Source organism: Malania oleifera, chromosome 2 (assembly GCF_029873635.1).
Source record: "Malania oleifera isolate guangnan ecotype guangnan chromosome 2, ASM2987363v1, whole genome shotgun sequence".
Lineage (NCBI taxonomy): Eukaryota > Viridiplantae > Streptophyta > Magnoliopsida > Santalales > Ximeniaceae > Malania > Malania oleifera.
In genome coordinates, this window is record NC_080418.1 from 28,039,310 (window position 1) to 28,055,459 (window position 16,150).

The following is a 16,150-nucleotide window of genomic DNA, read 5'->3' on the forward strand; positions in this document are numbered from 1 at the left end:
AACCACACCTAGGTAAGTGGTTAGTTGTGACTCCTTTGACTTCATTAACCCCATTTCTCATAGCCACGATTGTTCCCCACCTCGTACCCCTTATCATTACATATTTCATCATCGAGATCACCATCCCTCAGTGTCAAGGTACATTTGGGACATGTCAACAATCACGAACACCACTAAGGATGAATACAGAAACCCTTTTTTGATTCCACCCCATCCCTAATTCCAAGAACTTTCCCTTCCTCATCAATCTAGCCATCATCCAATAATTGACGCTCCCATACCTTGCTTTACGAGAGAAATTGCCCACCTAGCCAAACATAGAAGACAATCTATCACCAAACCACAACGCCACTACCATAGAAACCCAGCAATTTCAAAGGAGGCTCCTTTCAAACAACAAAATATAACCACCCTCCCTACTCTCTCTATATGTAGATCAAAGGATTTCCCCACTTCGGACAGTCGATGAGAACAACCGCTTATTATGGCCGGCAAGAGCCATGGTCAAACACACACCAAACAAAACCAAGAGCTATGAGAGAGGAAGGGGAAGAGAGGGAGAGCGTGTTGCTAAGCATTTGTTCTCTTTTCAATTACACTACAAAATATTTTTAAAAATGGTGTAAGTTATTGAAGTTTGTTTCATTTGTTTACAAATGAATTAATGAGTTCTCAATTTTGGCTTCTTTTCCAAATTTGTTTCTAAGTGATAACCCGCCTTCTTCAACCCCAATCTTTTTCAACCAACCCACCAAGTAAAATAAGCCCCTTATTTTAGCATTGTTTGTTACTAAGTCTTATGAAATGACATATTTTAAATGAGTTAACATGAATGCTTCTCCAATCTTGAGAACTTACTTTGATAATTATTTATCTGTGTTTTGTGTAAAATTCAAATGAGAAATAAGTTCCCAGCATCCCCCCTCTGTGTGTACTTTCCCATTCCTAGGAAACTACTATAATTATTTATCTTCGTTTCGTGCAAAATTATTTTGAAAACTACATTTTGAGCATGTTCCGCTCTCTTAGTTTTAAATTTACATTATAAATAAAAATGCACTATGATTGTCATGTTGTTATTTTATTTTTTTATTTTTATTTTAATGCTAGTTTGACATCCAATTTCATGCACTTAGGTAAATTTTCAAGACATTTAACACAATTATTGGAAATAGGTTCTTCATGGTCAACAAGAAAATTGAGCCTTTCCAAGAAAAGATATTTTCAAATAGTGTCAAATCTATTCATGCTTACACCAGTAATATTAAAACTCCTCTTGAAAATATTTATCCTCTAAAAACATCCTCCTACTCAACAATGCTATCCTATGAAAGTTCCTAGAATCAAAATTACAGAATTTGATGTATCTTCTTTGGTGCGTGACCCTAAATTACATCTTTGATACTATTTGGGTGGGATCACACGTGTGCATTTTTATTGGGAAGAATTTCATTTTCACTGGTTTGGGAGAAGATTCAACGTTTGGCTTCTTTTTGGTGCGTGGGTAGGGAACTTTAGGGGGATGTGTTTTTTGGATGTTCAGTGTGATTGGCTTTCCTTGTTGAAATGATAGGGGCTGCTGATTTTTTCAGGTTGTTTCTAATGTTCTTTTTGTTTTTCCATTTTTTATTTTTTCTAGGCTAACCCAAACTTTTGAAAGGAGATGCTTTACTCTCTCCTTCTTGTACATTCCTATGCTATCAATGAAACTCTTTCGTTATCCAAAAAAAAATATTATAAGCTTACATCAAAGCAGGGACGTATCTACCTGTTCCCCTACTTTGCTTGATTTCTTAAAGTGTGGAGATAAATGTCGTTGTATTGGAAAAAGCCTCAAAAGAAATCATGTCTCCCCCATGATTCGAAAGGACATTTTATCTATCTTCTTTAACAAGCTACAAAGGTTTATCCACATGGAGACTGATGACACAAAATTTTGCATTATCGTGGATGAAGCCTCAGATGAACCGAGATGGAATTGTTAGAATACCACTTTACCTAAAAGCTTAAGCTATTAGGCTGTGAGCAAACAATATATCAAGCTTTAACACTCCCCCGCACATGCAGCCCGACAGCATGCGCACAAATGATAAAACACTAGCCTTTATAGGGAATAAGATAATTCTTAACAAGAAAACAATAAATGCAGGCGGGTAGACTAGAACAAGGACCTTCGGGCAACCGAACTCTAATACCATGTTAGAACACCACTTTACCTAAAAGCTTAAGTTGTAGGTTGTAGGTTGTAGGCCAACAATATCAAGCCTTAATAGGAGTTAGTGATCATTGTGGTAGAATTTTCTGATTTTGAAGGCTTTGTGTGGGAATTGCCCAAGCAGCTAAAATTGACAAAATTATTACCATTGATGAGCTTGGGACAAGTAGCAAATAAAATCAAATAACCAATCTAAAAATTTGAGAGATGCACAATGGAAACTCACTAAAGCTTCCCTTGTAGTTTTCTTATGATGTTTGATGCAACTTATTCCATTGCAAAAAAGATATCATTGCTGATGAAAACTCTTTAACTCAAAGGAGTGAAATAGATGAAGTTTATGGTGTGATCACATTTTGAATTTGTGTTCATTTTGCAATTCATTAGATAGATCTTGGGAGTGGGAGATGATCTTTGTCAAGCTTTGCAATGTATATGACAACATTTTTTGAATGTAATGGATTTGGCATAAAATAAAAAATAAAAAATACTTTTTCAGAAACAAAGAGAAAGTGGATAATCCACTATTTAAGAACGTGAGCCTTTTTGTGGTAAACATAAGAAATCCCTGGCATGAATTCTGGTTATATGGTGGATGATGAAACATACAAGCAAAACTAATTCTACTTTTATTGTATCTTCATTATTTTTTTAATCTATAGCAATTTTATTGGGAGCATATGTTTAAGTTAGTATTTTGTTTTTTTATTTAAGTTTCTAAAATTCATTTTCTTAATTTAGGGTATTTTTATTGGGATCATATCTTTGATATTCTAGGATATTTTTATTTAACAAAATAGTAATTTACTTTATTGTGTTTTTAAAATTATTTTTATTATTTCCCTAGTACTATAAGCCTATAAAAGGCTTCAAATGTACTCTTTTTAATTGAATTTGAACTGCAATTATTTTGTGTTAAAATTAGCCTTGCATATATCTTATCAGACTCTAACCCCGGTATCCAACACATCTTTCAATTACTTTTGATAAACAAAGATTTATATTAAAGGAATATATGTCTACAACAAAGAAAAGAAACAAGAAGGACAAGACATCCTCCCATAACAAAATTCTTGTATTAAAGGATTAAAGGTCTACAACAAAGAACAGAAATTTAGGAAGAACAAGACATCCTCCCATAACAAAAAGAGAACAGCTAAAGAAAATGAAAGTAAATACAAGACAAATCTGAAAAAGTAACTCAACCAATCCGGCTGCAAGCCTTCCAAAGAAACATAACAAAAGAACTCATTTATTGAGGACCAAAGGGATGAGAGGAAGACCACTCTGCTCCAAAGCATGCTACTAGGAGTGGCGATACCTTTAAATATTATAGCATTTCTTGTTGGTCCTTTAGGAAACCCAAGAGGGAGGTGAATTGGTTCTTTTTCTGATTTTTATGACACTTACTCCTTTTATCAAACTCCTAGTAAGTAATAGCCTAGTATGTATATTCTAGTGAATGCGTTGCGGAAGCTTAGATAAAAATAAGTTCATGTTCACTCACAACTCACCCTATGTCTCAATAACCCAAGATAATGTATGAAATATGCACAAACACAATTGAGTAAATAATTCAATCAAATAATAAGTAATGTAAGAGAGTAGGGAGAGAAATGCTCAAACTCTTTTATAGTGGTTCAGTCTCCTTCACAAGCACCTATGTCCATTCTCTCAACCGAATCCAAGCCAAGGTTCCACTAGCAAACTTCTTGCCTTTCAACCGGGGTAAGAGCACAATTACAAGACCTAGCCTTTCACCGGGACTAGAATACAAAACGAGTCTTTCACTGGGGCTCAAACAACACTTACAATGATGAGAAATTACAAATGATATGTGGATTAGCATCTCTAAGTAGATTGATGTCACGAGTCAAGCTTACAACTCAAACTCTCTCAAAGAAATGAGACTTGAAACTTGAAGAGAGCTAAAACTAATGAAAAGAACTTTTACAAGAAAGTGCTCTCTTAAGCAAGAACAAAACACTCTATCACTTAGAAATATGGAGGATAATGGGAGACCACTTTGATATTGATTTCTCTTGTACATCTTCCTTGCTTTGGAGAGGTTTTGGGTCCATGTGATTAAGGTTGGAGCTAAACAATCAATGATATGACAAGAAATCCGATTTTTAGGTGAAATGATATATTTTATATAAAATCACAAACGATCAATAAATACCAAAGAAAATTCTATAAAAATTCATATTGACTTATCAATGAGTCTAGTTTCCAAAGAAAAAAGAATCGCGCCAATTGCAGTAGCTATTGAAGAGATAAAATTCAAACACTACAGATATGTTGAGCTGCTTTTATGACAGAGGACAAGATCTGTTGGCTGATTTGTTCAAATCATGACAAATTGAATATTTATTCATATTAAGTGTGTCATATCGTTCTGGAATCCTCATAACGTCTACTTTCATATAAAAAAAGAAATAAATATTTTCAAAGATTCTACAGTAAGATATGTCTAATTTATGGCAACACACTCATTTCTGATTCTAACTTTATGGCAGTGAAGAATGACCATATTGTTTTAATTATTAATCCTACATTATAGCTCCCAAACATCTACAAAAAAATTTTCTAGAGAGAATGAAGAGTCTAGTTTTTTATGATATAATATTATAATTTTTGGACTCATGCAGAATAAAATATAGAATTAGATTCACAAATAGTACATAATTATAGTCTAACTTTTTTCTTAAGACATAGGATACACTTTTACCAAAAAAAAAAAAAAAAACTCATTTTAGCTCTAGATATATGAGAGTCAAATCGAATAATCTTGAAAAGATTTATGAGTTTATTTTTAAATATAAAGGGTCCTGTCACATTTAGAGCTTTCAATAAAAATATCTAGTCATTTTACTATATGTTACTCAAGTTGGTACATTTGCTTTCTAACTAGGTATTAACATACTTAGCCCTAAATACCAAAAATGATTTCCATATATAAATATAAAAGAAAATAACTATCACATAATAATTCATGGAACACAAATTCATATAATAAATGCACTAATTTTTATTTGTTTTGTCATCATCAAAATTAACATGAAACCTAGTGGGCTAACATTTCTTTCCAACCAAATGCACCAAATAATAGCCAGAACAGTGCAGCAATACAATACTTCCCTCTCTTTCCACTAACTAAAATCCCTAAACACAATAAGCTCTCCAAAGAAGCAAGACACCAAATCTTTACCAAAAATCCCAAACGAGTTATTTCAAAGAATCCAAGAGAAGAAACAAAAGAACTCAGATGAACGCACCCTTAAAGAGGCACCTAAGTAGTTAATAATCAGAACACATAAACTGCCAACCTAGCAATAGAACTTGGATAAGTGCCTATACCAAGGGCTCCCAGTACTACTCTTAGAGAAATTAATTTCTAACCCCAACACCTTCTCAAAAACCTGTAAAATGGTCAACGCATTAGAGAAGCTGCTCCTGCCCTCCGAAAGAAAGAGAATTGTATCATCAGTGAACTGAAGATAAGAAACGGGCAGATCCTCATGACCCATCTTAATCCCTTCAATCAAGCCTCTTTCAATCCCTCTATTAATCATCCTACCTACAACATCTGCCACATTAGTTAAAAAGGAAGCAGGACAGGGGATCATCCTGTCTAAGACCGCTAGAAGCAAAAAACCAAGTCTTAGCCCCCACATTCACCCAAGATTGAAAAAACGGAAGAGTGGAGACACCATCTTCCTCCAAAACCTTTTCCATAACTCTATTCAAGAAACCTCAACTAACTCGGTCATAGGCTTTTTCAAAATAAAATTTCAAAACCTAGCCCCTCTTCTTTCTTCTTACCATGTCCTCAACCACCTCATTTGCTACCAATGCAGTAACTAAAATTTGTTTACCACCAATAAAAAGCACTCTGATTATGGAACAGTATCCACCAAGACTGATGCTAATTTCTTAGTTAAGATTTAAGTTAAAATCTTGTAAACACTTGTAACCAAACTAATTGGTCTAATGTCTTTTAACTTTAGTAGCAGTGTCTTTTTTAGGCAACAGCAGAGTAAAAGTGGAGTTGGGGCTCCTACCTGCCATCCCATTGTCAAAAAGCTCAGGAAAGACCCTGAAAAGGTCATCCTTCAAAAATTTCAACACTCCTGAAGAAAGAAAAATCCATCATAATACCATCTAGCCATGGAATTTTTTCTCCACCCTTCTCCTCCTCCTCAAAAGGCCTATCAAGCCACTCTACTCTGTCAATTGAAGTAGAGCATTAATCCAACCTCTCAATCATAGGCTACAGCTCTTCCCACACCTTCCTGACCCTATAGAAGTCTGTAACCATCCCTGCAATGCATTCAAGATCCCTAGTAACCAAACCCCTATATCTTCTAGTTCTTTTATAAAATTCCTCGTTTCCTGCCACTCAGCAACCTATGAAACAACCTCGCATTACAATCCCCATCCTTGATTCATCCTAAAATTTCGCCTCCAACTTGCATCTTCCCTCAAAAGAAGTTGATCAAACTTATTAGTCAACTGAATTCTACTAACACCCTTATTCTAAGATGGAATCTTCTCCTGTTAAATCATCTAACACAGCTAGTTCTTGTATAATGCCTCTGTTTTGACCTTATGTCACCAAAACCTTCCACATTCCAGGTCAAAAATTTCAATCTCCCCATAAAACAGCCCCTCCCAACCTTCTATGTTGAACTCCCCCCACCACTCTCTAGCCAACCTCCAAAAAAGTGTTTTATGTACACCACATAATCACAAACCTAAACGGAATTGGCCCCCTCATGCAGGACCAATGTCCAACAACTTTAATTTTCAATTCTCATCCCCCCAAAACTAATACATAGGAGGCCTTTTATAGGCATGCAACACTTGCAGAATAAGCAAACTAAATTAAGAAGCCTAAATAAAGTAGAATACTCGTCTCCTAAATAATAATACCCTAGAGTTTTGCTTCCCAAACAATATATCCTAGAATCTTGAAGATATGATCCTAATATTACCCGATGCAAAACAAACAAAAATATAATAAGAATCAGGAAATTAACATAGATATTTTTTGCATGCTGCATCACCCCCACTTCAAAGGGTTAGACTCAAGAACTAAAGGACAATGACCAAAGACCATTTCAGGACACACCGCTTGATTTTAAATATGGAATGCATCCTCCCATACTGAAAGAAACCTGTCAACCCTAGTAGTAACATGCCTAACACCATCAGCAAATCAGCTAGCTCATCCCAAAAAAAACACACTCCTCAAGCAAGGGCAGTTAGGTTCATACTCAAAGGTGACCCATCACTGTCGATGACCCTTGACATCTAGAAGGACAGGCAGAAAACAATCATACCAGGCATTGACTTTGTAGCCGACTCTGTCCCAAATAACCACAAAACCCCTGCCTAGCACAATTTTGGAAGCTACCTTTGGTAGATGCATGCTTATTTTTACTCACCGTAAACCCTTTTGTGGAGCATATAGTGACAACTTTGTCACCTTCTCATTACTATGAATTCTTCGCCATACATGGACTATGCCTGTGAGTTCCAAGAGGAATACAACAGATTTCCAAAAGGAGGGCATTTGTCTTCTACGTAGATCATAACAAATTAATTGCTCTTATTGAATGAAAAAGAACATAAGAATTCTAACTTCCCTTTTCTAGTAAGAATATCAGCAAGCAGTATTTAGTAATTAGTAGTACCTGCAAGTAACCTTCTGAATCAAAATCAGAAGGCCAGCTATTCTCCGATTGAACAAAATCCAACGGTTCTGAAACATCAAAGAATTCATCAGCTGCATCATTTAGTCCTACAAGGCTTGCATGTTCTGAAGGTGTTTTATCAGCTACTTCTTCCTCTATATCATCCTTGGTTTTTCCATTCTCGGCCAATGTTCGATCTTCAAACTTACTATCCTCTTCACCTTGTGGCAATCTAACATCCCCTGTCAACTCTCCTGAGGAGAAATCAGAGGAAGGGCAATTTCCTAGTTTTGCTCTAAACAGTTCTCGTAATGCTGCAAATACAAAAACACATGTAAATAAATAAATATTTAAAAATGTATTCAATTAAATGTCCACAAAAATAATAAAATCTATGAAAAAAATATGCATGTACATGTGTTTGCGTCAAATGTTATTAATATTAATATTAGATGACTACCAGCAACTCTCCCAAGCATTCGGATGGTTATAGATCGTCCTGAAGCTGTTCGTAGATAAGATTTCCAGAATTTCCAGTCAATAGCAAGCATGTGCTTCACAACTGATTGTTTTCCTTGGTTGACAGGAGATATCACATATCCTCCACCTGCAAGGGAGAGCGAAATTTCAAATTTTATAAAATAAATTTTATCTTAGCAATCCCTCTTGTAAGTTATCAGTGCCTTAATTTCATAAGTGGAACAAAAAAGATCAATGTATGGTGAATTCAACAAAGCATTGCATTGAATAACAATGATAATGACGCCAACAGCAACAAAGAAATAGGAATAAGGAACAACCGAGGTTTCATGACTAAGAAAACCTATGGTAAACTTATAAAAATATCCGGTCTATATTCATAATACATATCCACAAATATTGACATAAAAGTGTCTTGGAAAGTTTCAAATCTGTTTAGTCAACTTTCCTATTTTTCTAAGAGAATCTCGGCTGTAAATGTGTGAAAATCCTAGAATATTTAGTTTCCTTAGAAGTTAGCATCTTTGGTTCTTTCCTTCATGGTTCTTTCCTTCTATTCTTCTGTTGTACATCTATTGATACAGACCTGTACCTATGTTACAATTAATGAGAATTATTTCCTCAAGAAGCCATCTCATTCTAGATGGTATCATAGCTAGGTCCGGCTCTTGTCCTAGTGTAAACCCTAGTTTCCCTTGGCGGCTCCAATCTGACCCTAATCTCTATAGGGTTTTCTTCCTTGTTCAACTCTACCCTAATCTCTTATGTTACTATAGCCATGGCTGAAATTCCAAACAAAGCTAAACTCGAAACCAAACCTAAAACCAGACCTACCCATTCTGAGCCTTACTCTATCCAAATTACCAATATACGATAGAATGAGGCCAACTTCCTACGGTGGTCACAATCTGTTAGTATGTATATTCGTGGAAGAGGGAAGATAGGGTACTTGACTGGTGAAGCTAAGGAGCCCGAGAAGATAGACCCATCTTATGCTATATGGGATGCTGAAAATTCCATGGTGATGACATGGCTCGTGAATGCTATGGATGAAGAGATTAGTTCTAATTACATGTGTTATTCTATTGCAAAGGAACTCTGGGACAATGTGATTCAGATGTACTCTGACCTTGGGAATTACTCTCAGATTTATGAACTGCAGCAGAAGATCAGCAATACTTATCAAGGAGACGGCAGTGTAACAAGGTATTTCAATGCTCTTAAAGGCCTATGGCAAGATTTGGATTTAATCAATGATTATGAATGGAAAAATCCTGCTGATTGCAATCACAATAGGAAGATGGTGGAGAATGCAAGAATTTTTAAATTCTTGGCTGGACTTAATGATGAGTTTGATGAAGTAAGGGGAAGAATCCTAGGGAGACAGCCTCTACCCCCACTCGGGGAAGTATTTTCTGAAGTACGACAAGAAGATTGTTGAAGGAGTGTGATGATGAAGAAAAAGGAGGATGAGACTGGAAAATTCTGCTCTACTTGCTGCCAATAACCCTGCTCCTCATGCTGCTGGTAACACAGATTTGGCTACTGCCTATATTTCTGCACAGCGGCCTTACTCTAATCAAAGGAGGTTGGAAGATAAGCCTCGAGTATGGTGTGACTATTGCAATAAGCCACGCCACACTCGAGAAAATTTCTAAAAACTCCATGGAAAGCCAACAAACTGGAAGAGCAACAAATATGGACCCTCTGGTAGCAATCATGCAGTCCCTAAAGCCAATGAAGCTAATTTCCTAAGTGCTGAACAGGAGGATCATCTTCTTCAACTGTTGAAATCTACTTCTGCCTCTGGTCTTCCTACTGGTTCATTGGTCCAAATAGGTGATAACTTTAGTGCCTACCCTTGTTGCATAAATCTTGCAACTTAAATCTTGCACCATGGATTATTGATTTTGGTGCATTTGATCACATGACCAGTACCTCACAATTGTTTCAATCTTATTCTGCTTGTTCTGGTAATAAAAAGATTAGAATTGCAGATAGAAGTTTTTCATCCATTGCTGGAACAGGTTTTGTCCAAATGTCTGAAAAAATAAAACTCAAATATGTCCTTCACATCCCTAAACTTGCTTGTAACCTGTTGTCTGTTAGTAAACTCTCACGGGATTCTAATTGTTGTGTCATTTTCTTTGATTCCTATTGTGAATTTCAGGACCAACTCTCAGGGAGGATGATTGGCAGTGCTAGGATGATTGATGGACTCTACTACTACGATGAGACTTTATTCAACAATAAACAAGTTCAAAGTTTGAGTAGTAGTACAAGTTTTGTTTCTATATGTGAACAAATAATGCTTTGGCATCTTAGACTATGACATCCTAGTTTTCTCAATTTAAGACATTTGTTTCCTAGCTTATTTAAAAAACTGAATAGCAATTCTCTTCATTGTGATGTTTGCCACATATCCAAAAGTCACCGAAGCACCTATCAATCAAAAGCTTATCATTCTTCCAAACACTTTTTATTTAATTCATAGTGATGTTTGGGGTCCCTAAAAAATCACTACTACTTCTAGTAAGAAATGGTTTGTTATGTTTATTGATGATCATACACGTTTGTGTTGGGTGTACTTATTGAGTGACAAATCTGAGGTTGAAAATTTTTTTCAGGATTTTTATAATATGGTTGAAACCCAGTTCCAAACGAGTATCCTTAGAACTGATAATGGTATTGAATAATTTAAAAAATGTTTAGGAATGTTTCTTTGAACAAAGGGTATTCAACATCAATCTACTTGTCATGACACTCCACAACAAAATGGCATTGTTGACAGAAAAAATCGCCATTTGTTAGAGGTTGCACGGGCCCTAATGTTTTCAATGCAAATTCCTAAATATCTATGGGGTGATGCTATTTTAACTGCATGTTATCTTATTAATAGGATGCCTACTCAAGTGCTAAAATACATCACTCCCTTAGATTGCCTAAAAAAATTGTTTCCTACATGTCGGATAACATCAGACCTGCCACTATAAGTGTTAAAAAGCACTGTTTTTGTTCATATACCAACCAATCTTCGATCCAAGCTTGATCCTAGGGCAGAAAAATGTGTTTTCCTTGGATATGCTCCTAATAAAAAAGGTACAAATGTTTTAACCCTCAAAAATTCATATCAGTATGGATGTTTTTATTGAAAACCAGCCCTTTTTTGGCCATAACTATCTTTAGGGGGAGAAAAAGGAAACTGAAGATGAGTTCTGGCAAACCTCTAAGCCTCTTCCAAATATTTTCCTTGACATTGACATCCACTCTTTAAAGGGTCAGGAAATGGATACTTTAACTAGCGAAAATAAAGGAAATCCTAGTCTACCTATACAAGGCATACTTGATTCACAAACAGGGGGAGAAGTACTATCAAATATTCCCTCATCTGAGCTTCGTGTTCATACCAGAAGAAGAAATCATCACAATAATATAGCTCTTTCTTCAAAGCCAGAGCAAGGCCAATCATCATCACCTACACAAATAGGTTCTCCTTCACATACTCTAGGTACTTTTTCTTCATCAAATCCTTGTTTTGATAATTCTTCTGATCTTGACTTGCCCATTGCCCTTAGGAAAGAAGTTAGAACCTGTACCACACATCCTATTTCCAATCATCTATCCTATCATAGACTCTCCGATTCTCATAAGGCTTTACTTTAAATGTTTCTCATCTATTTATTCCAAGAACCATTCAGGAAGCACTAGATCACCCGGAATGGAGATTGGCTGCTCAAGAAGAGATGGATGCACTTATTGCTAACGGCACTTGGGAAATTGGTGACCTAGCGGAGGGGAAGAAGATTGTTGGCTATAAATGGGTATTTACAGTAAAATTCAAGGCTGATAAGAGTACAGAAAGGTACAAAGCAAGACTTGTGGCGAAGGGCTTCACTCAAACATATGGAATTGACTACCAAGAAACATTTGCTCCTGTAGCCAAGATGAACTCAATCTATGTGTTGCTCTCTCTAGCAGCTCACTCTAACTAGCCCTTATATCAACTAGATGTGAAGAATGTCTTCTTAAATGGAGACTTAGAGGAGGAAGTCTTTATGGAGCTACTGCTAGGATTTGAAGGGAAAGGTGGCAAAGGCAAGGTGTGCATATTGAGGAAATCATTGTATGGACTCAAACAATCTCCTAGAGCTTGGTTTGAATGCTTTGGGAAGGTATTAAAGAGTCATGGCTACAGCCAAGGTCAAGCCGATCATACTATGTTCTATAGACACACGAGTGAAGGTAAAATGGCTATCCTTATTGTCTATGTAGATGATATAATTTTGACAGGTGATGATAGCAATGAGCTAGAGAGGTTAAAGAAGATCCTTGCTTAGGAATTTGAGATCAAAGACTTAGGAAACTTGAAGTATTTTCTTGGTATGGAATTTGCAAGGTCAAAGAAAGGAAGTTTTGTTTCCCAACGCAAGTATGTGCTTGATTTACTTGGAGAAATAGGTTTTCTAGGGTGCAAAGTAGTAGAAACACCTATAGAGCAAAACATAAAACTCCAACCAGCTAAGGCTGAAGAAGTGATCAACAGAGAGCAATACCAAAGATTGGTAGGGAAACTCCTTTATCTCTCTCATACACGTCCTGACATAGCCTTTGCACAAGCATGGTAAGTCAATTTATGCACTTACTAGGACCCGAGCATTTTGATGTTGTGTACAGGATTCTAAGGTACATAAAAGGGACTCCAGCTAAAGGTTTATTATTTGGAGGACATGAGAATTTACAGGTTGAAGTATACACTAATGTAGATTGAGCTGGAAGTATCACTGATAGAAGATCAACTTCTAGCTATTGCACCTTTGTTGGAGGAAACCTAGTAACATGGTGCAGCAAGAAACAAAATGTGGTGGCAAGGAGTAGTGCAGAGGCAGAATTTAGGGCTGCTGCTCATGGAATTTGTAAAGCACTATGGATGAAAAGGTTGCTGGAAGAATTTAAGATTACTAATTCACTATCAATGAAATTGTATTGTGACAATAAAGCTACAATAGCTATCGCTCACAATCTAGTTCTTCATGATAAAACTAAACATGTGGAAGTAGACAAGCATTTTGTCAAAGAGAAAATAGATGAGGGAGTAATATGTCTGCCATATATCTCGACAACTGAGCAAGTAGCAAACATACTGACAAAGGGACTGCCGAAGAAATAGTTTGAAAACTTCATTAGCAAGCTGGCCATGGAAGATATCTTCAAGCCAGCTTGAGGGGGAGTGTTGGAAAGTTTCAAATCTGTTTAGTCAACTTTCCAATTTTTCTAAGAGAATCTCGGCTGTAAATGTGTGAATATCCTAGAATATTTAGTTTCCTTAGAAGTCAGCATCTTTGGTTCTTTCCTTCTATTCTTCTGCTGTACATCTATTTATATGGACCTGTACCTATGTTACGATTAATGAGAATTATTTCCACAAGAAGCTATCTCATTCTAGAAAGTGCACAAAACACAGATGAGCCGATGAGCTTATTTAAAAAGATATATGTGGATTTCAAACATGTAAATTAAGCATACATTACTTTTAAGGCAGGCACGGACATAGCCTTTCTGGGGAGGACATTTCTTGTGAAACACGGAATGGTAGAGAATAACTGTGGCACAATAAAACAGCACATTATTTTCTGATTCAAATATTTTCTGTGGGTGACATAATTTCTTAAGCTTTCCTGTGGAACAGCACTACCATATGTTCCATCATCCTCCCTCCTCCAATAACGCCTCAACAAAAGATCTCTTCTTTTCATCCCCCTGAAGAGTATGACATGTAAATAACAGAACTTATATCATAAACACAGACTCTTAAATAAATGAATTACTAATATTTACTATAAAAATTAAAGACTTAATCTGACCAAGGTAACCAATCTCTATATAACTTCTTGTGGATAATATCAGTATGACCATCAAGATGCTCGACCACACAACCCTGGTAAAAACAGAAGTCCCATCTGCAACACAGTTGAAGTAGTTAAATTTAGAAAGTTATAACACTCATTTACTAAGAAATAACAGTCACTAACAAAAATTAATAAGAAAAAAAAATGATAAAAACAGGTTAACAACTCGACAAAAATACTATGCGAAAAACAATGTTAAGTTAATCTAATTTATAAGACTTAACATACTATTTTTATTAGTCATAGTACCATAATCCAACCATCCAAGAAAGGCAATTGGAATTGCATTACACCATATAAACCACTATATAATACTTTGCATTAACAGTTAAAAAATAATGTTGCATATGTATTTCAATTTTTCTTTCAAGTTCAGTATTTGGTTATGGTAGTTCATTTCATCCCTGAAAAAAGGGTTTCCCTCAAAACTCTAAAACAAGCTTCTTCTCCATGCATAAAAATGTTCAGAATGGTGAATTAATCAAATCTCATCTTGAGTTGCTGAGTTGGCAGATAAGCACACACTAAAGCATAAATTTATGGTGCAGAACAATCAACCAATATCAAATATCCAATATTGGTGAACAACAAAGTATTCTACTTATGAGTAAACTCATATATATTTATCTTTGGATATAAATACAGCAGTAATGGGGAAAAAATATCACAATTACCTTTAAATTTGACTCACACTCACACCTCCCCGCCCCTCCCCCCCCCCAAAAAAATAAAACAAAATTTTCTTTCTGGTTATGGGATTTTGTTCAAGCAGGGGAACAAGGTGGGTAATGTACCATGTGATTCTTGACCATAAATTATGAATTTGTTAATAAGCTAACATCAGTTTCACAGGTCAATGCCACAGGCCAATGATTTCAAGCACTCATTACAAAGCAAAATGGCTAAGAAGTGAGTTTCACAATGCACACTTTGTTCAGTTCTTCATCTTCTGGCATAGGGAGAAGGCATGTCGTGTCATGGGATTTGGGAGCAAAGAGCCATACAGCCAGATTCTAGGCTTATTCATTCTCTCACAGTTAATGGTTCTTTTAGGAGCAGACGTCACTTCCCATCAAAGGTCGCACAGGTCTAGGATTTTGAGGCAGGACACCAGCAGCGAGAATATAGAATCATATTTACTGACAAGTAAGTTTCCCTCTCCAACAGTCCAACTAAAACACATGTACCAGGGAAATGTATAAGAACAAAATTTAGTGGTCCAGGCGTCAGGTCAGTAGCATTGGCTGTAATCTTTGGATTGACTCAAAAAAATAAGTGGATAAACAGATGTTTCAGGACTGGGGGCCAAAAAGCCAGATTTTTTTAGTAATTTTACTGTTTGGGTGTGTGTATGTTTCTTCAAAGTACCTGATTCACTTTCCTTCCCCAGCTAGAACCTACATATTGAGAATGTCCAGCACACTAGCAACTAGCAAGAATAAAATACAATATTCTATTTAGATTGGTTTTAGACTTGAGGTTTAAATAAGTCCAATGTCTACATGTGCACAAGTCTGCACAGTATATTAACAGCAATATTGCTCTTTCCGTCTTTGCTTGCGCTTGAAGCCACTAACCATGTAAATTCTTGCATTCCATCCATGTTCCTTTCTACGTTATTTTTCTTGTATTTGTGGTGCTATCAAATCTAAAATCACATTTCTACGATACTGCAGACTACCAGGCCATGATAAAAGTTCAAAATTCTAAATGCTTAAAAATGTAGATGCTTCTTTGTTTGAAAGGAATGATTCAAAAACAACCAAATTCTTAATAGCTAGGAACTAAATGAATTATCCTGTTCGAAACACTTCAAATGCTTACTTGCCCGTAACAATCATATTCTAAAC

The 16,150-nt window shown here is 35.9% G+C and overlaps 1 protein-coding gene across 5 annotated transcripts in view; it reads right to left on the reverse strand.

The window, feature by feature from the left end:
* Positions 1-16,150, reverse strand: part of LOC131149196 (protein ENHANCED DISEASE RESISTANCE 2-like) — a 53,312-nt gene that overhangs the window by 22,331 nt on the left and 14,831 nt on the right. For all 5 annotated transcript variants that reach the window (XM_058099430.1, XM_058099431.1, XM_058099433.1 and 2 more), the window contains 5 exons: positions 14,256-14,351; positions 14,087-14,151; positions 13,923-13,994; positions 8,375-8,521; positions 7,915-8,228 (listed from right to left, as the gene is read on the reverse strand). In XM_058099430.1, coding sequence (XP_057955413.1) covers positions 7,915-8,228; positions 8,375-8,521; positions 13,923-13,994; positions 14,087-14,151; positions 14,256-14,351 — 694 coding nt within the window. The remainder of the gene's footprint in view (positions 1-7,914; positions 8,229-8,374; positions 8,522-13,922; positions 13,995-14,086; positions 14,152-14,255; positions 14,352-16,150) is intronic.